Source organism: Monodelphis domestica, chromosome 5 (genome assembly GCF_027887165.1).
Source record: "Monodelphis domestica isolate mMonDom1 chromosome 5, mMonDom1.pri, whole genome shotgun sequence".
NCBI classification, from domain to species: Eukaryota; Metazoa; Chordata; class Mammalia; order Didelphimorphia; family Didelphidae; genus Monodelphis; species Monodelphis domestica.
The window spans coordinates 303,039,142-303,063,140 of record NC_077231.1 but is presented as its reverse complement, the minus strand read 5'-3'; the positions used below and the strand labels follow the sequence as shown (position 1 = coordinate 303,063,140).

General features: G+C 38.7%; 1 protein-coding gene across 12 annotated transcripts in view; it reads right to left on the bottom strand.

The window, feature by feature from the left end:
• Positions 1-10,973: 10,973 nt before the first annotated feature.
• RBMS3 (RNA binding motif single stranded interacting protein 3) overlaps positions 10,974-23,999 on the bottom strand; it is a 1,500,462-nt gene continuing 1,487,436 nt past the window's right edge. For all 12 annotated transcript variants that reach the window (XM_056800925.1, XM_056800928.1, XM_056800932.1 and 9 more), the window contains one exon: positions 10,974-17,584. In XM_056800925.1, coding sequence (XP_056656903.1) covers positions 17,578-17,584 — 7 coding nt within the window. In that variant the 3' untranslated portion in view covers positions 10,974-17,577. The remainder of the gene's footprint in view (positions 17,585-23,999) is intronic.

Genomic DNA, 23,999 nt, shown 5'->3' with positions numbered 1-23,999 from the left:
AGGTTCAAATATGGCCTCAGACACTTCCCAGTTGTGTGACCCTGGGCAAGTCATTTGACCCCCATTGCCTAGCCCTTACCACTCTTCTGCCTTGGAGCCAATACACAGTATTGACTCCAAGACAGAAGGTAAGGGTTTAAAAAAAATAAATTAATTAAAAAAAAAGAAATGGCAGTAGTAGAGGGCTATAGTCTCAATACAAGTCAAATATGATATGGCACAAGTAATCAAATATGACCTGAGGATGCATTGAGAATCATAGTGACCAAAAAAAAAAAGATAATTTGGGGACCTTGGGCTCTGATAGGTGTATTTTCTCCACAACTTGACATGGTATCTGCATTCCCATCATCTTTCTCATCCCTTTTTACCAGATTCTTTGCCTCTGGCAAAAGATTGGTGGCTTCTGATTGGTGAGTTTTCACTATATATTGTTCAGAATCAAATTCTTCTCAGAGATTTCCAAACCATACTATCACGTGCATCTTTTTTTTTTTTTAATTCTCCTTTCTGTGCCATCCCCCTTTCACTTTTAAAATGAAGTCTTGAGGGCAGAGAATCCTTATTTCTATTTCTATCTGTAGTGTTGAGCACAGAAATGCTTAATAAATAATTCTTAGCCATCCAAACATCCATTCTTCTGTGATCTGCTCAGTGTGGACTACATCTAGAGAATTGTGTTCAGTTCTTGGCTACACATTTTAGGAAGGGTGCTGCTAAATCAAAAAGTAGCCAGAGGAAAGTGACCTGGAGGGCAAAGGGTCCTATGATTATGCCAAGAGGATTCACTGAGAATATGGATGGTGGTGTACATTGCAAAGGGATTGGATGTGGATTTTGAAGACATAGGCTCAAATATTGTCTCTATCACTTACTACTTATGTGGCCTTGAGTTCAGTATTTATTTCCTTTGTCTGTTCTTAAGCTTACTCATCTCTAAATGAAGAGGTTGAAATTGGGTGACCTGTGAAGGGCTCTTCTGGCCCTGACTTTCCTTCCCTAATACAAAATGCACTTGATGGCATTTCTTTTTTTGTTGTTGTTGTTGGTTAAAAAACACTTTAAATTTATTTTTTAAAATAGATATCGCTCAGAGGTCAACCAATAGGTGCATGTCATGAGTTAGTAGGCAATAGTACACAACAAATAAAGGACTATCAATAATGGAGTAAAAGATATCATAAAAGGCATGCATGATCCAAATAAGATGATCTAGCAATGTGAAAATATCAAGGAATAACTGATAAGTCCATGTCCCCAGTGGCATCTTCATGTTCTCCAAAGAAAGTGAAAAGGTCTTCATGGCAGTGGGTAGACTCCCTGTTAAAATTACCACAGTGCCTAGCACATAGTAGGTGCTTAATAAATGTTTGCTGATTACTTGATTGAAGAAATTAAGGAAAAACATGCATAAGAGTTGCACAAGGTAAGAAGGATGAGTATTTCTTTATCTACATATTTAGAAGGAATATTTACATAAAAATTGACTTTTACATTTACATTTGATTATTTGAGTCTATAACTCCATGGGTTTCATTCATATCCACCAAATAGCAAGAGAATGTGAGGAAGAACTCCATTATACTGGACGCTCAGACCTCTTGTATGAATTTATGAGAGGAGGTGGACAAGAGTCACCTGGAATGGGCAGACATGAAAGTGTTTTGATCTAAATATTTGGAAGAAATATTCACATCCAAAAAGCCCAGATTCATTTAAGTAAGTATATAATTGTCCATCCTTTGTTTGAAAAGAGTCAATGATATCATGCATCTTGATTTTTGAGAGAATTGGATTTAAGTAGGCAGAGTGATGGCATTTCTACACTCAGGACAAGGTTACCATAGAATGTAAGTCCCTTGAGGCCAGTGTGTATTTTTCTTTTTATCTTTGTACTTTCAGAACCTCACAGTGCCTGGCTTATAGTAGTTATTTAAAAATACCTGGTGAATCATATTTAGTTGAATTAAGCATTTAAAAGAGAAACCGAGAGAGAAAAAGACTCTGTGCCACACTATGGATCTTTACTAAATAAGATAATGGCATTATTACTTCTTTTGTTTTTTTTAGAGTCTAGCCCTTTGGTTTTCAAAGTATATTTCCTATTATGTTAATAAATATCTAGATAGTGAATGGAATTTTCTTCCTTTCTATGCAAGGCATTCAAAGTATGAAATCACTTCAACTATGGACATTTTAAGGAAAATTTTGCTGTAGCTTGACCCAAGAGAGTGGTTTTATGTTACATCCTAAAGCCATTGATTCACAGGCTACAGAAAGGAAGAAATTCTCACAGTAGTCAGCCCTCCATCCAAATCACTCTCTCATGCTCCAAAGAACAAGTCTGGAAACTGTCAACCACAGGGTTCTGCTTGATGTCCACAGGCATGTATGTATATGTGTGTGCCAGGGGCAGGGAGGAGGGAGGCAAGAGCAAAAGAAGGAATCTCCAAGGTAAGTCAGCCCCCAAGCAGTCTACAATTACACTCAGAGGTAAATGAGCTGCCACTTCAGAGCAGAGGCCCCTGGTATAATGGGCTCCATCTGCTCGGGTCATTTTCTGAACTTCAGCCATGTGGGTGGTCTCCCAGGGTTGCCCAGCCAAGGTAGGCTGCTCAGTATCCATTTTCTACCAGAATATTCATTGCTCATAGATGTTGCCAATTCCTCATTGTGACTCCAGAAGTGACAGCTCCCTTGGGGAATCTACCACCCTACCTTTGTTTCCCCTCCTTCAAAACAAGTTCTCTGCCTTTACTTGCAATTTAAACAACAACAAAAAAAGGCATCCCTATAAACATAAGCTTCTAGTAGTGACTTGAGATCCAAAGAGAAGTGGCCAACCAAGTCTCTCAGCATAAAGGTTTGTGGAAATCTGATGCTGTTTCTTTTTTTCAGCATCAAAATTGACTGGGCTCCAATCTGTAATTTTGCTCCTGCATTTATTACATTGGTTCCAGGGATCTTTGAATGGAAAGAGTGCTGAAAAGAGGACAACTTAGGTTCAAATTTTGCCTTTATTACTTATTACTTTTAAAAAAACCCTTACCTTGAATCTTAGAATCAATAATTTCTATAGGTTCTGAGACAGAAGAGTAGTAGTAAGGGCCAGGCAATGGTGATTAAGTGATTTGCCCAGGGTCACCCTTCCAGGAAGTATCTGAGAATAGATTTGAACTCAGGACCTCCTATCTGATGTTCCCTTGGACAATTAACTTCTCTCTGAGTTCATATGATCTAGAAAAATTAGAAGTTATCTCAGAAGCCAGACCAAACCCCTCATTTTACAGATTGAGGCTTTACCAGTCATTGCTAGCTTTCTGGACTGCTTTAGTATTGTTAACAATGTATTTAATCAGGTATTTATACAACTATATGAATGTATTCTTGTGTATTTATATATTTATAGATTCATGTGTGTATATAGATAAGCACATATAATCTCTTAGAACTACAAATATGCCAGAAGTATAATTTTCCTCCCTTACAATTATTAATTTTCCAGGAAAATTAAGCAAAAATGAAATAAAAGAAAAAGATGTAATATTTTAATTTTCTTGAGTGGTTGTTTATCAACATCTCTTAGAGTCATTGGATGTCAGTTAATTCCAGGGCACATTCTTAGTGTGTATTTGTATGTGTGTGTGTGTGTGTGTGTGTGTGTGTGTGTGTGTGTGTGTGTGTGTGTGTGATTCAAAGGAAAATTCACTGGATTTGGAATCAGAAGGCAATGGTTAAAAATCTAGCTTTGCTACCTATTACTTGTGTGAACAGAGACAAGTCACAATCTCTCTGGACCTCAGTTATCTCATGTGCAAAAAAATAAAAGACAGGAGTGAACTGGATAACTTTGAGCTTCCTTTTAGCTCCAGGTCTCTGCCCCCATGCCTGATAATAATTTGTACTGTAGAATTTGGATCTAATCTAATCTAAGCTGAAGATAAGAAACTAGAGCAGAGGTCTTTCACATAAAATTCTACTTAGCTAGTTTTAAAGGATTTATCTTAAATCATTAAGCGTGTTTAAAGATTTACATTAATAATCATACCTTTTGGCTTAGCAATTCCATCATTAGGATTCTATGACAAGTGTAAAAGGAAGAAATGGCCCACCTATCCAAATAATTCGTAGTGGTACAATTCAATTCCTTCTTTCAATATTTAGAAGTTCCTGAGGTATAGACGTTTTTCCCGTGGTCTTTGTTGTTAAAATATTTTATTTTGCTTAGTGCAAATTTGTCTCCTATACCTTCAAATTCTAGCTACAAAAAGCCTGCAGTAATGAGCCTTGGAAGACATCACCAAAATTCCCACCCACTAGTCATGCCCCAAACGAGATCCAAATAACAGTCACTCAATTCCATTCCTTCACTTCGAGATCTCATTCAGTTCTCATTTTTCCGTACCTGGAGAGAGCTGCAGGAAAGTTAGCCTCAATGGAAGAAGAACTCAAAGGTTGGGAAATGTTGGGAGGAAATTGAGTTCATGCTTTGATAAATTCTCATTTTTTGTGAGTGAAATAAACACAGTTTATATTTCTCTGTGATGAAGGTGCTTCGTTCCTCTGAGCACATGATTTGACAGAATTGTTCAATGGAAATTTAGCTGGTTGAGGCATGCAGAATTGAGAGTAGCTACAAATGGTTGGATTATTATTTTTAAACAAATTTAGTTGAAAGTGAAAGAAACTATCAAACACACAGTTCTGTGGGGAGGCAACAAGGATCGCAAGACTCCAGCCTCTATGGATACAGATTAAATAGGGAGGCTACTCCAGGCAAAGCCACAGCTGGTGGGAGGGTAGGGGTGCTGATGTGGAAGGAAGGCAAGACTACCATCTGGTAGCTTCCCACTTTAGCTCTTTATTCTTGGTTTCAATGCCAAACTTAGGGGTTTTTTAAAGCTTTTGCTGCTGAAAAATAATTGTTTATAGACTCTGATATTTTTGCTCTGGGATCAAGGCATCATTGTCTCACCCTAGTTATGGTTGTGTCATGTGGTCAGGTCAGAGGTTCCCAGGATAATGCTGATTCCGCCATCTCTGACAAAGTGGATTCTATTCTTTGGGGAAAATGTTACTAAACACAGTATTTTCGACACTGACACAATAGACTTTTCCCAATTTACCTTTAAAGCATCTGCTAGTTTGGAGTGGATACCTATGTCATGGAACTTCCATTCCTTTATTTGTAAAATGAGAATATAAACATATTACTTTCCTCACAGGATTGTCACTAAGAAAGAGCTTTATTGATTGTTTTTTCTTTCTTTTTAAACCCTTATATTCTGTCTTGGAACCAATACTGTGTACAATACTGTGTATTGGTTCCAAGGCAGAAGAGTGGTAAGGGCTAGGCAATGGGGTTAAGTGACTTGCCCAGGGTCACATAGCTGGGAAGTGTTTGAGGCCAGATTTGAATCTAGGACCTCCCGTCTCTAGGCCTGACTCTCCATCCACTGTTCCAGCTGCCCCCAAGAAAGAGATTTATAAACCCTAAAATGTTATATGAATTTGAGTCATTATTATTGCCAACCTAAGAGCCTTCCTTGTAGAATGTAGCATTCTGTGGAGGTAGATGTGATCTTGGAATGTATCTAGTCCAACTTCTCATTTTTAGATGGGGAAACTGAGGACAAAGAAGTTGTGACTTGTCCAAGTTCACCCAGGTAGGAAACACTAAAGTCATGATTTGAACCCAGGGACTCTGACTTCAAAACCACAGTTCTTCCCTCAATATCTGCATCTACATTGTATTTTCCATCAGAATGTAAGCTGGTTGAAAGTAGACATAGTACCATTTTGGGGGTCTTTGTCTCCCCAATGTTTGGCATGTAGTTGATGCTGGCTTAAAAATAATATGGAATGAATCTGGCCTCAGACACTTCCCAGCTGTGTGACCCTGGGCAAGTCACTTGATCCCCATTGCCTACCTTTACCACTCTTCTGCCTTGGAACCAATACACAGTATGTTATACAGTATTGATTCCAAGATGGAAGGTAATGAACCTGGATTTCCTGATTTCTGAGGCAACAGACATTTTGCAAAGGACTTTGCCAAGAAAATTCCAAATGGGGCCAAGAGTCCGACATGGCTGAACAAAATCTGAAGACACCCATGTTACTGTCCCAGTGGTGGATTTCCTACAGTTCTGGGGGGGGGGGCAATCTTCCGCCCCGAGGGGACAATCCACCTAGGGATAATCTGCAAGGGTTGGACTGCCCTTCTCATCTGTTCAATGCAAGTGAAGATGGCAGTGAATGCTCTCTATGGGAATCCCACATAAAAGTCTAAAGCCTTTGAGGTCCTTCCCCTTCTTCCCGGGAGCCCCAAACCTTAACTTCTACACTTACCTGCCCTCGGTTTTCTTGGGAGAAGTCTTCGAGGCAATGGCGGCCTCATCTCATGCTCAAAGCAAGTTGTCTTGGGAACACAGAGGGACTGAGTAATGAGGAAGGACTGAAGGTTAGCAAAACGCTTTGTGCTACCCAAGGAAAATTCTACAAGACTACCAAGTAGTGCAGTTTAGGTCTGAGGAATTCAGGGGATTCCATAGAAGCATTCCCAGCCCTAAAGGAATCCAGATAGATTTTTTTCCCCACACATTGGATCATGCAGTAAAAATAAAAAATAAAAAAGACAAAAGCTACGGCATCCTTTAGACCCCTGTTTTAGGGTTGAGCACCAGAATCCCAGAGTGTGTGAGTGCTGTGGGCAGCTGTTGGTACCATTTTTCTCCACGATCACACAAAGACCACACAGTGTAGCTGCAATCAAGTGACCCACTTTTCCCAGGGCATGGACCGGTCTCATCTCAAACATGCTTCTGCTGGTTACCTATAAGCATAGGGCCAAGGGAATGTTGGGAAATGTGTGCTCTCTGGAAAGAAAGAAAATGTATCCAAGACATAGTTTTCCATTTAAGCTGTGTTATGAACATTTTCTCCAATATTTTCTCCTCCGGAAAATCAGCTGAACAGTAAGTCAAATGGGGATTTATAAGCCTTTACTGATTTCTGAGGTGTGGTCCATGCTGAAAATTTAACAATCATCTCTTGGGCTAGCTTCACCACCAGAGATCATCAGACCCCTCTCTGGGGACAAGAATGCAATTTAAATTCAGAGGTGCAGGGCAGAAATCTATACAGCTCATCTCTATAGAGATCTAGTGTTTCAGTGGTTAGAACACTGGACTTGGGGTGAGGAAGATCTGAATTCAAATCTCCCCTTACTATGTTACTAGCACTTACTACCTGTGTGACCCTGGGCAAGTTACTTAACTCACTATCTTCCTCTGTTTCCTCATTTGTAAAATATGGGTAATAATAGCTCCTATGTCATAAGGTTGTTCTGATGATCAAATGAGATATTTGTTAAACATAAAGTAGAACAGGATGAGCCCTTAATAAATGCTTATTCTAGAGGAGCTAGGTCATTAAGTGAATAGAGAGCCAAGGCTAGAGATTGAAGGTCTTGGGTTCAAATCTGCCTTCAGACACTTCCTATGTGACCCTGAACAAGTTACTTAACCTCAGTTGTCTAGCCTTAAACTAGTCTTCTGATTGCAATGGATTTTTAGTATTGATTCTAAGACTGAAGATAAGGGTTTAAAATAATAAGGCTTATTCCCTCCTCCTTTTAGAGACTGGACATGGATTATATCTTCCTTTACTTATGCACCTTCTTTCTGTCCTGGATCTGGAGGTAGACCTCTTTTCCCAACTGCTTACCCTGGGTAATGATGCTGTAAAAAAATACAAAGGAGACCTCACTGAGCTTAAAGAGCTGACCATCTAGGAGGGACAGATAAATCTGACACCCTAGAGCTAGATGGCATCAAATACACTCAAGGTGATGTCTTCTTTCAAGGGCCTGTGTTTTCCCTGGAGTTCAGCATCAGTCGTAGGTAAGGACGAGGCCATATGTTCATCTCTGTCTAAAACTGGACATGGGATTTCTCACAGGGAAGATGGTAAACTTCCAAGAGGGCAATTGCTAAAATTTGGGGACCCTTTATTAGGGTCTCCATTTATAGAGATGACAGTGAGCCATAAGTAGTCCTGGTTAATTCTATGGATTTGTCAAATTATTAACCTGTCAAGGTAATCTCTAGATATTTAGAATGGCTCCATCTTGACAATATACTCCCACCAAACATGCTCTGCTGAGTTATGGTAAAGCTAATATGTGAGCTCAGTGCAGATCTACAACTAAGGGAGGTTGATTGGATCTTTGTTCAAGGGTGCTGAAATTTAGAGGGGGTAGCTGATGCCAGTTTTAATTTTTTCTAGTATCTCTGAAACAACTGTGAATAGCACTTTGGCATAACAATTGGTTAAAATAGGAAGTTCTCAGTTGGTTACTTCTTTCCTAACATTGGCATCACCCCAAATGAACTTCTAGCTTGACCCATCTTCTTATCACTTCCTTACTTTTATTTTTTTTAATCCCTACTTTCTGTCAGAATCAATACTGTGGATTGATTCCAAGGCAGAAAGAAGAGCAATAAGGGCTAAGCAATGGGGCTTAGATGACCAGGATCACACAGGAAGTATCTGAGATCAGATTTGAACTTGGGATCTTCTGTCTCTAGGCTTGGCTCTCAATCCACTGAGCCACCTAGCTAATCCCATGCTATTATTTCCAATGGTCTCCTAGCAGTAGTTTTTCCTCTTTCTTGGTGTGTATATACTCTCTAGTTTCCAAATGAATTGAAGAAGTATTTTATATCTCTTTTCCTGGGTGTAAATTATGATTCTACCTCATCAGGATCACCAACAAGGGCCTTCTTACCTGTTAAGCAGGTTGTTCTGTCAAGGCTTGGCCTGATCTAGGGAGAGAAGGGTGTGACTGATCAGATTTAAGTTTGCCAGTGAAGATAACAAACATCAGGGTGGGAAAGCTGAAGCCCTTCTAGAAAGGGTTGGTTGAGCTCTCTATATAAATGCATAATAATAATAGCATACAACATGTACAAAATTTCCATATTAAAAATAAAGATAAATAAATTGAAATATATACCAAACTAAAAAGGGAAAGATCTTAGATCTATCCCAATCAGAGTACAATAAAGTTATATGGGGCCAGCAAGAAGTCATTGTAATTATTTCAGATATGAAATATCAAGCAGTTACTATATTAAAGGTACCATTCCCCAACTCCTTGACTCCCCCTTGAATTTGTTGCTTAATGATGCTAGTAGCTAGCTGGGGCAAGAGATAGAATGCCAGAACTGGAGTTAGGAAGACTTAAGTTCAATCCAGCCTCAGGAATTTACTATGTCACACTAGGCAAATCACTTAACCTCTGTCTGCCTCAGTTTCCTCATCTATAAAGTGGGTAAAATAATATTATCTACCATCCAAAGTTGTTGCAAGGATCAAATATTTTAAAGTGTTTTGGAAACATTAGAGGGATATTTAAAATGTCATTTATTACTACTCTAGGTAGCATGCCAGATCTCTTTTGGTCTGCAGCTATTCAATGAACACCAAAGAGAATGTAATCTAATGAGATACAACTTTCTTTCGAGTGGGGGCATTCACAAAGCTAAGAAAAGAGTCTCTTTTGGGAGAAGAAGCAATTTGGTATAGTGGATAGAGAACTGATCTCAGAGCCAGGAAAATCTGGGTGCAAAACCAGTCTTTGACATACTTATTGGGTGACTCTGGGCAAGTCACTTAATCTCTGCATTCTAATGTACCAGCAAAAGTGCCTATCTGTATTGACAGAGGGAGTCTCTTCATCTAAGAGTTTCCTATATCAGTAGAATCACAGGAGCATACCTTTTCTATTCTCCTTTGGTAGTTAGTTACTTTGTACCCAGAAACTTCATCTTTTCCTCTTAGTTTGTGATGGGAAGGTGGGAGAAGCCCTTTGGAGGCCATTCAATAGTTACTTGACAGAATTTCAACATTTCAGTCTAATCCTCCTTAGTCAGCAATAACCTTGAGAATGCTGTCACCAGAATGAATTTGATTTGCAGACAACTGTACATTTCCAAGAACCCTAATCCCCTTGATAGAACATATTTGTCATCTGTCAACTTTGCTGTTTCTAGCTAGGATGATCATCCATTCATTCATTATTTAGTTTTGTTTTCTTACAATTTCTTTATTGTCTTTTACTAGCTATGGATGTAAATGGTTCCTTTTCTCTGCTTCTGTCTTGTTATTCATTTCATTTCCTCCTCACTATGATAGCTTGAAAGAATCCCTAAAGAAATGAAAAAGAACTACAAGGTAGCACTCATCATCTTAGCATCTCCAGTGACTCAAAACCAGTAACTCAGTGATTAAAGTGATTGAATGTCTTTGGAAAAAAAAAAGACACACAAGGCCCAGAAGAGTCAAGATCTCTTCTTTTGCTAACTTCTGTGACCTTGGAACAAGTCCACTTCTCCATGTCTCAGTTTCTTCCACTGTAAAATAAGAGGCACAGGACACTAGATGGTCACTAAAGCTCCTTTTAGTTCTAGGTGTGTGATCCTATGGCTTCTCTTGGGACTCAGCTTCTATATCTGAAAATGATGACCCTAAGGCTCCTTGCAGTCATCAATCTATGGCTTTTTGTTGTTCAGGCATTTTTTCAATTGTGTCCAACTCTTTGTGAGCCTACTTGGCTTTTCTTGACAAATACACAGGAATGTTTTGCCTTTTCCAGATCATTTTACCTATGAGGAAACTGAGCCCAATGGGGTTAAAAGACTTGCCTAGGGTCATATAACTAGTAAGTGTCTAAGGCCAGATTTGAATTCACAAAGATGATTCTTCTTGACTCCAGCTCTGGCCCTCTATCCACTGCCCTACCTAGCTGTCCCAAATCTATGATTCCAAATTCCACAATGGGGAATACCGACATGTCTAATTTAAATCTCTGATTCCAGACTCTCCTGTTCCTCAGTTCACTCTCTCTCTCTCTCTCTGTGCTAGAGAGATTCCCAATAGAGCTGTGCACAAACAACAAAAGGCTCTGGTTTGTTTTCATTTTTTATTGAAAGCTTCATCAAAGAAAACAGAAGTTTAAACCTAACATCCACTGATCTACAGAAAGCCCAAGGAGTGGGGGAAATGGTAGCTAGTCAGACTGTGGTACAAATGGAAAAATAAAGTAAAAAAAGTAAGTAAAAAAATAAAAAAATAAAACCTGAAACACCTTAGCATTACAGAACTTTCCATGACAATCAGAGACAGCAGGACAAAAATGCTCTTTGATAAATAACGTTTGTAACTGAATGGCATTCAGAGGTTCAATGGTCTAGGATTTGGTTACCATGAGGTCTGCAAAGATTCTTAAAAGAAGTCAATGTCCCATTCTAACAGAAGCTAAAGTTCCATCAGCACAACATCAAGCAGGTTTTTCTTTTTTGTTTCTTCATTTGTTCTTAGCTTTGCCTTTCCAATTATATCCATGGCTTTTCTCATACACAGAGGATTGTTGTTTTATTTGTCAGTTTCCCCTTCCTTTGAAAGGGATAAATTTTCTAGGTGCCTCCATGATGCCTAGGAACTAGCCCATTTTTGCTAAATAATTAAAATGAACACATTTTATATTCTGAGACAAAGCACCTTTAGCAATATTCTGTTACCATGGAGGATGTCCAATTCTAGATGTGAAAGGAAAAAAAGGGGGTGGGCATTATTTCCATTTGAAATGATCATTAAGATCTGCCAGAATGTAGAACTCATTCTGCCATGATACAAGGAAGGCAAAGTCATTCAAAGCACATAAACTAAGCATTTTCATAGTGATTTAAAAAAAAAAAACATAGCATCTTTCATAGTGATTTAAAATCAAAGGTGGATTTGCCCAGTGGTTGATGTTCTACTCTCTGATGAGTGAATTAATTAATCTTTATCCCAGTAAAAAGTATAGAGAAGTCAAAGAAATCACAAAAGTGAGGGAAGCCAAATCAACATTTATGCTTCTAGCACCTTTTTTTTTTTATCACTTATCATCTTCAAAGGCAAAAATCAACTCTCTACAAACTGTGATAAATGGGAAATAAGTTAGTTTGGGTAACTAAAATCCACAAATCAACACAATATACCTCATTGTAACCAAACATGTTAATCTGATTTATTATCAGATGATTTGATGAGTAGTAAATTGGACTGATTTAATTTTTATCTCCTTTCCATTTCACTATCCACAACTTCCTGGAGGTAGTACCATGAACAGCACAGTTGCCCAAAGGTGGACGGAAGGAACTGAGGATGAATGGATTCCTTTGTATTATCAGAAATCATGGCAGTAAGCCTCAGCAGTAAATATGATCAATGGCTGGGCAGACCAGGGTGGACCAAATGATGAGGGAAATGGTGGTGGTCATTGAGGTGATGGTTTCTGGATGACTCAAAATGGTTTCCTCTCATGTTATATTACTACATGCTGATTAAAAGTGACAGAGAATCAAAGTTCATTGTTGACATTATCCAAACTTGGCAGTGGTATTTATGTATAAGGATTACGTTAAAACAAAAAAATCATTAACTTGATGGAAGGGATGGGTGCACTAAGTAGAGGCTCATGAGTACTCTCTGGGCTTTGTTGGTAGACTTTTGTACTCTCATTGGACAAAGTACCATGAACAATAAATCCACCACTGAAGCCATTCTTGACCAACAGCTCAATCATAGGAACATTTTTACCTTAAGGAAAATTTGGACAAAAAATGCCAGTTGAGACTGACTAAAATCCAACTTTTTTCTAAAACCATGTTTGGTGTCACAATAATGTAGATTGCTTGATTACTCTTAAGTTCATTACAGTCTGGATGTAGGACGGACAACTGAGTAAATGGGAGCAATGAGCCTATGAAAGTTTTGTCATTCAACTCCTCCCTTAATATTCAGTAAGAACTTTCCAGCCCAGATGAGTTTAGCAGATACAGAATGAACTAGTTAATAATGAAATAAGAACCAGAATTTCATCTTATCCTGCCATAGACAATATAACATAGATCAAAATACTATGACATATTAAAAATAAACTTTATTACAATGGAGGCTTCCTCAAATGAGCTGTGTATTAGCACACACATACATAAATAATCTCCCTTCATTTGAATTTTACTCATATAAAAGCTACTTAACACTTAAACTCACTTCAGATTTTCTCTTTCCTGAATAGCTCTCCTTTTCTTCAGTGGTTTATACACCCACATTAGAACAAAACTGATTTTTCTTTTTAAACCTATGTCTAGCTTTGTATGCGTGGTCATTTAATAGGTTCCAATGAGTTTGCTTAAGCCACTGAACAATCATGAAAATGTTAGACCTAGGTGTCCAAGTTGAATCAAATTCCCCTAAATTCTACATTTCATCAAATGGGGGCTGCTCAAATTGGGCTCCCATTTTGTATGTACTTGCGAGAGTCTTGGCAAGAATTCTAATGAACACTGACACCAACATTCTAGACAATTGGAATCTAGCCAATGAACCAAGATAACACAAGCCAATTTAGGACCATATTGACTGGGAATTTTTTAGTCAACTAGTATACTTATAACTCATATATAATCAGGAGTTCCAAGAGTCCCAAGACAGCTTCCATCATCAGCACTCATCTGCATATTCAGTTCCCTCATAATCCTTCAGTGATCTCATGTTTCCTTTCAATTGAGTACAGAGGTATTTAGAATCTCCCAGTTATCATATACATTTTCCCTCTGACAACCTCTTATATTTATTAAAAGAAAACATTCATTTGTGTTACACTTACTGTTGTCTACAGTTTGAATGTGACAGAAAAGATTTATGAAGTTTGGTTTGTTGATTTTAGTTTATACTCTGATATTAAGGTCAGGCTCTCTTACCCAAAGATTTTAAGGAAGTCTATCACTCAATCAGGAATCTCTTGGCCCCAAAGCATAAGGTCACCTTAGACAATTGAAATAGTAGTACAAACGCTGAAAATCTATTGACCCATATATAGGACAGTGGTTTTGGTTAGTTTTGCTTTTGAGACAATTGTGTTCTTACAGAGTTTTACTCTCCCCATCCTATTCTTTATTACCACATCAGTATTATTTCCATTTATCATGATTTCCAAACATGGCAGGGCTGGTTTCCTTTGTGTGTTTCCCCTTCCTAACAAAGCCTATGCTAGGAACCTGCTACTGATTACAAATGTATGCTGATCTTTTTCAGGCTTGATGTGACACTCAAGAAAAATTCCTAGGTCAGAGAACAGAGAAGAGTGATCTCACTCTTGCACAGTTAAGAACTATTTGCCCTTCTCTTTTTTTGGTATGAAATGAGATCTGAGATACTGTGGCACAATATAAACAATTTGAACACAAAATGCACAACAATGTTCAAAATGTTTGGTGGGGTAATTTCCTTTTGCCCCAATTGGCTTAATAATAATAGCAAAATTACCTTACTTCCATTGGTGGATAAAAAAAAACGAGAGAGAGAGAGAGAGAGAGAGAGAGAGAGAGAGCGAGAGAGAGAGAGAGAGAGAGAGAGAGAGAGAGAGAGAGAGAGAGGAGAGAGAGAGAGAGAGAAATAGAGAGAACAAACTACTAAAGATATAAATAAAACAGGAGAGTTTTGAATAGAAACAGGAAGTGACTTCAGCATACTCATCAGCCACATGGTAGCTACCTTGGAGCCTCATTGTCCAGATCAAATGAGACATTTCTTTGTGTCACATTGGGATTTTTAAGAAAATAAAACAAAATCAGAGCATTTTCTATTTAACTTAATGAGTCCCAGGGAGAATCCATAATCATATAAGTAATTTGGTGAATGAGAAAAGGAAAATGAATGGGACTAGATTGAAAGATTCTCTGTAGCTTTCTACGATCAGCTCTGCAATGATGAAACTCGAGTTGGTGCCATTCACAAAATATCAATTTAATAAAAGACAAGAGAAAGCAATAAATGGAAGAGGAAAACCAGAGGGATCCCCCATTCCAATGAATGGGAATAGAATATGATAATAGGGACCAACAGGAATTGGGTACTTCCCTCTGGAATGGGCCTTGAATTAAACTATAACAGCCAATTATTTGAGGGATATTTCCCTTCAAATTGAAGATTAAAATTCAGATATGGGGAAGCACCATTACTTGAAATCATTTTGGCTTCAGTTTAAAGGTGTTGCTATCTTGAGAACTTCAGATCTATGTCAGAAATGGGGCTTTTAACCAAGCAGATTTCACTGGGGTATGATTGACTTACTTTCCTCTTAAATGAATGCTCTTTTCTTTTATTACAACAGTCATACAAAATGATCTCATTCCCTCATTGTTTTGACTCAGTAACTTATTTTTATCTTCTAGCCCCTCCACCAATTCTTTAATCCCAGTGTTTCATTCAGAAAACATTATTATAATCAAATCCTTTTCAATTAACAAAATTCTCCTGTCCTGGATTTCAGGTAAAACATTGCAATTTTCCATGAATATCTTAAAGAAATATGTACAGTTGTGTCTCAGCTAATGAAATTGCATTCACTTTTGGACCTAATTGGGCATCCACCAACTCCTTTGGCTTTGCTGATCTCCAGGACCGGGTCCTTTTGGTTTTTGTTTTCTTAAAATCATACTAACTCTTGATTGTCAACCAGCATATTAAGAGCTTACCCAGAATTCCATTAGGAAAAAAAACCCTCCTTATTTTTAATATTCCTACCTGCCCAGGAGAGTTAAATTGAGAAAAAAATGTCCAATTTCCCCCCTTTCTTTCTGGCAACCATAGCCTTCAAAGATGCAATGAAAAAAAGATAAAAAGGGAGGCAACTCCCCCTCCCCATTCCTGCAATTTCAGAATCAGTTGCTATCCATGCTGGACAAGGTGAGCAGATGAACCAAAAGGGTGACAGAATTCAGAAGGAAGAATTTCTTTACAAAGACAATGAGACATTCTTTAAGGAGACCACCTACCATTCCACAGACTTTTTCAGGGAGGGGGGAAAGGGGACAGGTGACATTTTGAAAAAAAAAAAAACAACTTTTTTCCCAGAAGAGTTTATAGTCCAACATGCATGGAAAAAAAATTCAGCCTTTTAGGCAAATGCCTCCCAATAGAGGTGGCCCCCACTATGGATTGCACTGTACAAGAGCGTAGGCGAAAAGCTCAGCAAAATTAAAGCCCGTTCTGTAGCATTAGTTGGTGCTCGGATCTTGTCCCGCTCTGCTTCTCAGCTGATCCAACAGGTCTGGGCTTCCTCAGCCCAACTAATGTGCCATTTTCTTTATAAACTTTGCAGGATGTAAAACACCAGTGGAATATAGGTAAAACAAACACGAAAATAAAAACTGGTCCGGCCATGTAGGTCAAATAAAGACTTTTTTTTTTTTTAAAGAAGAGGAAAAAAAGGAAAAAACACAAAAGAAAACCTCTATCTTCTGGACTGCGTTAGGATGTCACTTCATCTTTGGTATAAAATAGGCCATCCATAGGCTGCATTTGATCACAACTAGGAAAGACTACAGAAATTGTCAACAATTTCTTCTATCTATTGCTTTTTTTTTGCACTTTTTTTGACCATAAGCTCCTATCTACTTAAGTTTTTTTTTCTTTTTTTTTTTAATGCTCTTAAGCTAGGTTTTGCAATGTGACAAGCAAAGCTGACTAAAAACTTCTTAACGCTCATAAAAAAGACTGCAGATAAAAAGCACAAGGGCTTTTGTCAGCGATCACGCCTTGTAAATAAAAAAAAAATCTGCATCCTGCCCCCCAAACCCCATATCATTTTGAATGCAGCCATTTGATTGAACCAATGTCAATAACTTTACTGTCAATCTCTTTTCCTTTCTAGAATGATTCCTGTCAACACTTAAGACAAAGTTCATGAAAAGTCCCAGCATTTTTTCTCTAATCCTTGCAGTTGCCACAGTTCCTTTATCAACAAATTTTCTTCAAACGAAGAAAAACATTTTCTTTTCAACTGTACAGTTTATTTTTTTCACCCTAAAAACTCAGAGTCTATTAACTTCTGCACCAGTTGAAGCTGGCTCAAAGCAGTCTTTTCAAATTTCCTTCTCCGGTTTTTTCTAACAAGACGTGGACAGCTTGCCTGGAGAGCCTCTGACGTCCTTAAAATTAAGGCAATTAAGATTCAAGATAAACCTTACCTAAACATTTCTAAGAAAAAAAATTAAAAATGAAAACAAATGCACTAGAGTTAAAGAAGGGAAAAAAAAGAGAAAGTAGCTTAATTATTGAGGAAGACAAGGCTTTCATCCCAGCTTGTTCCCTCTTGACATCATCAGATTTGATGTATTTTTAAAAAAAAATCTATCTACACCTTCAGGTAAATTCTGAATCCGAATGTTCATCCAGATGAAATGTCAACCCCCAGTGTTTGTGTTTTTTTTTTCCCCCTCTGGGTTTTTTCTTTAATTAAAAAAAATTATAGCAAAAATAAAACTGTCAGACTACATGACGGAACCTTTTGCACAGCACATAAAAACACTTGGGTTTTGTTTTTTTTTTCCATTGGGTAAAGTAGAAAATGAAAAAAAAAAGCATTCGTTTGACGCCTGTGCAAACTGGAAGCCAACTCCTTGTTCAATGAAGTTTCTCCATTCAAGGCAAAGTTTTCAGATCGACATTCTTCAGTCCTGTTTATTGTCTGTGAAAACAATTGAATTAGTCATCATTAAGTCAAAACAACTTGGAAGAGGCCCCCATCTTCTTTTCTCCCAGTTCCCTCTAAAGAAGATTCAAGTCAAGCCAATTCTGCAGGCATTGAGAGGAGAAAGTCTTCAATATGAAGATGCTACCCAGGAGGGCTCTTACAGAAAAGGCCATATTCAGGGATAATGAAGTTCTGAGATTGAGAGTGCACATACTATACACACACACACACACACACACACACACACACACACACACACACACCTATATCTGAAGGGCAGGGAATTAGCACCTATCAGCAGATATGTCATTCACTAAGTCTATGACAGAACTGGGCACATGTGTGTGTTCAGATATTTTTTTCCATTGTGTATGACTCTTTCTGACTCCATTTGGATATTTTCTTGGGCAGAAATACTGAAGTGGTTTACCATTTCCTTCTCTGGCTCATTTTACAGATGAGGGAACTGAGGCCAACTGGCTTAAAGTGACTTGACCAGGATCACACAGCTAGGAAGTGTCTGAGGCCAGATTTGAATTCTGGTAGATGAGTCTTCCTGACTCAAGACCAGGTACTCTATCCACCAAGCTGCCTAGTTTCCCACCTGGGCACATAGTAGGTACTTAATCAATACTTGTTGGCAGATGGAATGTGGTTTAGTCTATGGGAATGAGAAGCAGGCAAACCAATTTTCATAGTAGTATACAGCTGCTTATACAATGGCCAGACTCAGACTTCCCAGACTCAGAATGAAGTCTGAGTATGGTATTGATCAGAGATAAGATAATGGCTCTGTACATGAATTGCTAATAGATCTTTTTTTGTCCTGACTTTCTGTGAGGCTACCCATGCATAAGAGTGGTTGACTGCCTCATTTCTGCCCATATGGGTTGGACAGGTTGGGGTTAAATACATGTTGGGGTTAAATCCATGTACATCCATGCAGAACTTTTTTGTTGTTGTTGTTGGGATTGGTTTGCAGGGACCTTTGAAGTATCTGCAGACCACTTTTAGATAGTTTACTATCTCATACCCTCATGGCAAAGTAGAGCCCAAAGACCATAGCTTCATGATTTCCCAGCAGCATAATATTATTTAATATCTCTATCCCTCAGACCTAACACGGTGTCTTTAGGCTTAAAAAAATAAATCTAGACTTCTGATTCCAATAGTATAATAATTAATAATAAAAACAACATTTATCTAGCACTTTAAGAATTACAAAGTATTTTACATGTTAACTCCTTTGATCTTCACAACAACCCTGGGAGGTAAGAGTCCTCGTTATTCCCATTTTGTAGGTGAGGCTAGGGAGTATGATAGAGATTCAGTCATTTCCCCACAGTCACACATCTAGTAAGTAAGTATCTGAGGTCACATTTGAACTCAGGTCTTTTTGACTCCAACTCTTTAATCTAGGGTCATCTAGTTGCCCAGGCTGACTTTTTCCTTTATTATCTTTTATTTTGATCAGTAGATATAGGGCTGAGTGCCTTAAGGGAGCTCATGAAAAAGTGGAATCCTCATTTCCATAAGAGTAGCATCAAAAACAGTAATAATGCCCCATTGTTATTTATTAGAAGCATCCCCACCACCATCATCTTCATTATTAATAATAGATGATATTGACAAAGCTTTTTTTTATTTTATTTTTTTTTTGACAAAGTATTTTAAGTGCTCTTACTCTCCTTCTTTCTCTCCCTCTCTCTTCTTCTTCTCTCTCTCTCTCTCTCTCTCTCTCTCTCTCTCTATATATATATATATATATATATATATATATATATATGGCATTAGCCCACTGGATGCTTACAGTAACCCCATTAGAGCTACTCTCCATATTTGACTCATTATTCAACACCCCTGCTGCCTGCAGGTTCCACATTATACTTTGCTAAAATCTCTCTCTGACCATGGGAGCAAATCCGATCCTTTCGGGATGAAATTGCATGCCAAACAAAAATTGGCAGAAGCCCCATCTATCAGTTTAATAGCAACCTAGCGAATGGTTATTTTCTCTTCCTCGGTGGTCCACAATGACTCAGAAGCCCCTGATTTCTCCGGCACATTAGGTGCACTGTTTTCTGGACAATGCATATTTATGAACAAGGCTGGCTCTTCTTTCAGGTTTTATAACCTGCCACAAATGTTTGCAAAAACCCTTTCCCATTGCTTCATGTTTAAAAGGGCCTCCCTGCTACATGGCAACAAATGTGTGGAACTCAATGTGGAGGCGAACATTTGCAGGGTTCCTTCCTGCCTTTTAGAGAGGGGAGGAAAGGTGGTTAGATATTCAACCAAGCTGAAACTACTCAGGTCCTAACTGGGTCCATTTTGCCAGTGAAATTGCATATTTGCATAATGCAAGTAGCTCAAATTGATGGGAGGAAAGAAAGGGGCTAGGCACACATTCCACATTATCATTAGCATCAAGGACAATCCAAATGCTCCTTTTCTTACACCTCCCTGGGACATGGGGATGACAATGCCAGCCAAGGGAAAGCCTGGACTGATCCTACCAAGCTGGAATGGATCTCAAAAGAAAGGAAGCAAGCTCTTTTAGGGCAAGACATTCTTGTTCTTCTATCTGTAGCTGTATATTGTAGTGGATAAATTGTTAGTCTCTGAATAGGGAAATTCACATCGGACTTTGGGGCTGTACTGTAGGGGAAGAGGGAGTTTCCTTTCAGGGAGGTCCTTCATTGATGAAATCATAAACAAGGTCAGAGCAAAAGAGGAAAAAAAAGGAAAAAAAGGGAGCAGCTAATTGCTTCCAGACAGTGGTTTTAATCAGTGATTTCCTGGAATTGCTAAATAGTCATGAGGAAGGACAAAGTATTAAGGGAAATGAGCCTGAAATCGGAACTCAGCGATGGGATATCTCCCATGCACAAAACTCAACAGGTCACTTTTAATTTCATGGTGACATATCTCCAGTAATAGTATTTAAAAGCTTATGAGAGTATCAGTACAAAGGATGGCCCTCTTGCTTAGCAGGGACACTGTGAGCCTGAATGATACCCTCAGCCATTAGCTGTCATATCCTCTAATGGAGCCAACTTATCTTTCCTATAACCCCCACTCTGAGTTTATATTTTCCCTTCCTTAACATAAAGGGAAGAATTAAACCAGGGCAGCTGCCATTTTTTTTTCTGGATGGGTTCACAAGAGACCTTTTCAAGTCCTGACAGCTCCCTTTGCCAGAAACTGACAAAAACATGGCTCTGATCATGTTAATGACCTCTTCTAAGATGCTCCAGAAATGATTACCCTCCATGAACTTAACTTAAAATGGGCTGAGGGGTCTGGTTTTTTTTTTTGGACCTACTGTCTCCTTCTAAGTCAATGGCTGAGAGTATTTGATTCAGAGAGACTGGAACAGAGCTAACACATCAGGATAATGTGTTTTAAGACTTTTTAAAACTTCAATTTCAAAGGAAAGAGTGCTCTGCCAGGAGGGTCAGGTGGGTCATCCATTAGAAATGTCCCAGGGAGCTGCAAGATCCTCCACAGAACATCCTGTAATGGACAGGCCAGTGTGGCCAAATAGAATCTCCCCTGAAATCAGGAGGCCAGCCCTACAAACATGTAAACATTAAGAGGATGAGATGAGGATGTTCTTTCTACAAGAAAAAAAATAGTATCTGCTAACTCGCTCTCTTTGCAATGATAGATGCTTCCCCAAAACTTGCTTATGTGGGCCGTCTGCGGACTCTGGAATATTTTGGCAGGCTTTTAGAGATATTTGTACTCCGTGAATTAAGGGTCAAAAAGGTGTGACCCCCTTCTCCCTACTTTCTTAGATACTCAGCTGAATAAATCCTGTAGGAGTTTAAAAAACAAAATGGATGAATATCCTTTGTTTTCTTATTGTCTTAATTTCCCTATATCCTTCCTCTTCACTCTTTGCAACATCCAATAGAACAAATAATTTTTTAAAACTTTAATTTCTTTAAAAAAATAAACAAGGTGAGCCTGCCCATAGAGGGGATTAGGGGCAGGACTTAGCTCTTCAGCATTGGGTGGGTGTTGTTAGAAGCTTGAGTACAAGGCAACAATGAATCTGTTATAGCCACTGAGCTCCCTAGGTTTAGCTAACAAGAGGATCATAGGATCTTGCAGCTGGAAGGGAGTCTAGGGGCCATCAAATACAAGCTTTACTGAACAAAAGTCCCTTCTGTCACATAGTCATTGCTTGAAGCCCTCCAACGAGGGGGAACCTATTACTTTCACCTACCAAGCAAAGGTGTCATGAAGATCAAATGAAACAATATTTTAGAAGCAGTTAAAATAGTACCATGGATAGAGAAAGCTGGATATGGAGTCAGGAAGACTGGAGTTCAAATCCAACCTCAGCCACTTACTAGTCATGCAACCCAAGTACAAGTCACAAAACCCTTTGTCAGCCTTGTTTTCCTCATTTGTAAAATGTTGGGATTTATTGACACTTCATGAGTACATGACCCTGGATAAGTCCTTTTACTTCCAATTGCCTGACAAAAGGCTCTACCAGAGAAGGAAATGGCTACTGACTCTAGTATCCCTGTCAAAGAAAACCCCATGGATAGCTATGGTCCCTGAGGTCATAAAGAATCAGACATGACTGAATGATTGAATTACACTACACCTCCCAGTGTAGTTGTGAGGACAAATGAGATAATACTTGTAAAGTGCTTTGCAAACTTTAAAATGCTATATAAATTCTATCTATCCATCTATTATTGCTATGTCGTCAAGGCTGTCATTATTTATTTTTGAAAGCAGTTCATCCCTTGATGAAAGACTGTAATACAATAGTGGGGGTACTGAATAAAGTGGGAAGAAGTCTGGTTATAGAGTCAGGATAGACTGGTTGAAATCTTGGTTCTGACACTTACTAGTGCAATAAGCATGGGTACATTCCTGGAGTTTTCTAAACCTTGGTTTCCTTTTCTATAAAATGGAAAAATAACACTCCTGGTTCTTATTTCACAGAACTGTCCTAAGGAAAGTGTTTGCCAACCATGAAGTTCTTTATAAATGTCAGCTATTACTATTTCATTTTTAGTCAGCTCCAACTATTAGGTAGTTAATAGAATCAAAAGCTTGGACCTCAAAGTGACTTTGGGGGCCATTTGGTCCAACCTCCTCATTTTACAGAGGAGCAAACTGAGTTTGAGGCAGTTTACGAGATTAGCCCAATGTCTACCAGGTAGGAAGTAGCGGAGGCAGACCTTGATCCCAGGAGTTTGGATGAGAGAGTCAGTGTTTGTTCTATTTGACCATAATTTCATCAAGTCACACTGGGCTCTGCAACTTTCATCCAGTGGTCCTAGTTCTGACCTCTGGGCTCAAGCAGAAAGAGCCAAAGTCCTGTCTCGTGTGACAGCTGTTCAAATAATTAGAAGCAGATGTTCTGCTCCCTCTACCCCACATCGATCTCCTCCCCTCTAGGACCAATATCAGTAATTTCTTTGACTCATTTTCATAATTACAAGGTCCTCCACCTTTCTCGTTAAACTCCTCTGCCAAGTTACTTTGCCTCTCTCCATCTCAGCTTTTTTGTCTGTAAATGAGAGAATTGGACCAACAATTCTCTGTAGTAGCCTCTACTGACCCCTTCAGCTCTAGGTTAATGATCCTCTTTATAAGCGATCAGTATCCTTTCACTAATAAAACCTGAAAGATTGGATTTACCATCAGGACCATGTCCATGGCAGCTGCTAGATAGAAGGCAGGAGCTGATCCCACAAGAGACTGTGTAGGGTCAGGAAGACACGAAGTCTTCACTGACCTTGACTGAAGGGAAGGGAAGGAATGCTCTCCCAAGGGGGCAGGAGAGTTCACTTCTGAATAGGACCCTCCCTTTCCTAGACTATTGCGTCTTTGATAATGATGTTGTTAGAGAAGCGATTGCAACTTAGCTGTATCCTCCTGCTTTCTTTCACTGGAGGATCTGGTTTTGCATATTTTCTCATTCTCCTGAAAAAGGTTCAGACTTGGTTTTTCCTATTTGCATGACTTTGGTAGCTATTTTGGAAATGCAATTTTCTCACAGTTGGGAACTTAGCACAAGGGAGGTCATTTGGCCTGCCATTCATTTTTCTTGCTGGGCACCTGGTGATGCCTTTGGACTCCTTGTTTTTTACTCTGTTTATAAGCTATGCATCTTATCCTTTTTCTTTAGCATTTGTATGAGCACGTGGCATCTTAATAATAACAACTATAATATATTGTAATAATAGCTAGTATTCACTAGATTAAGGATTTACGTTGAGGATTACAAAGTACTGGTTTCAGTTTATCCTTACATCAGGCAAATGAAGTTCTAGTTTAGTCCCTATTTTATAGATGAGAAAATTGAGGCTGAGATATCCTGAGGAGTCCCAGAAGTGGTAAATTCTGTATTTGAATTCAGATCTTCCTAACTCCT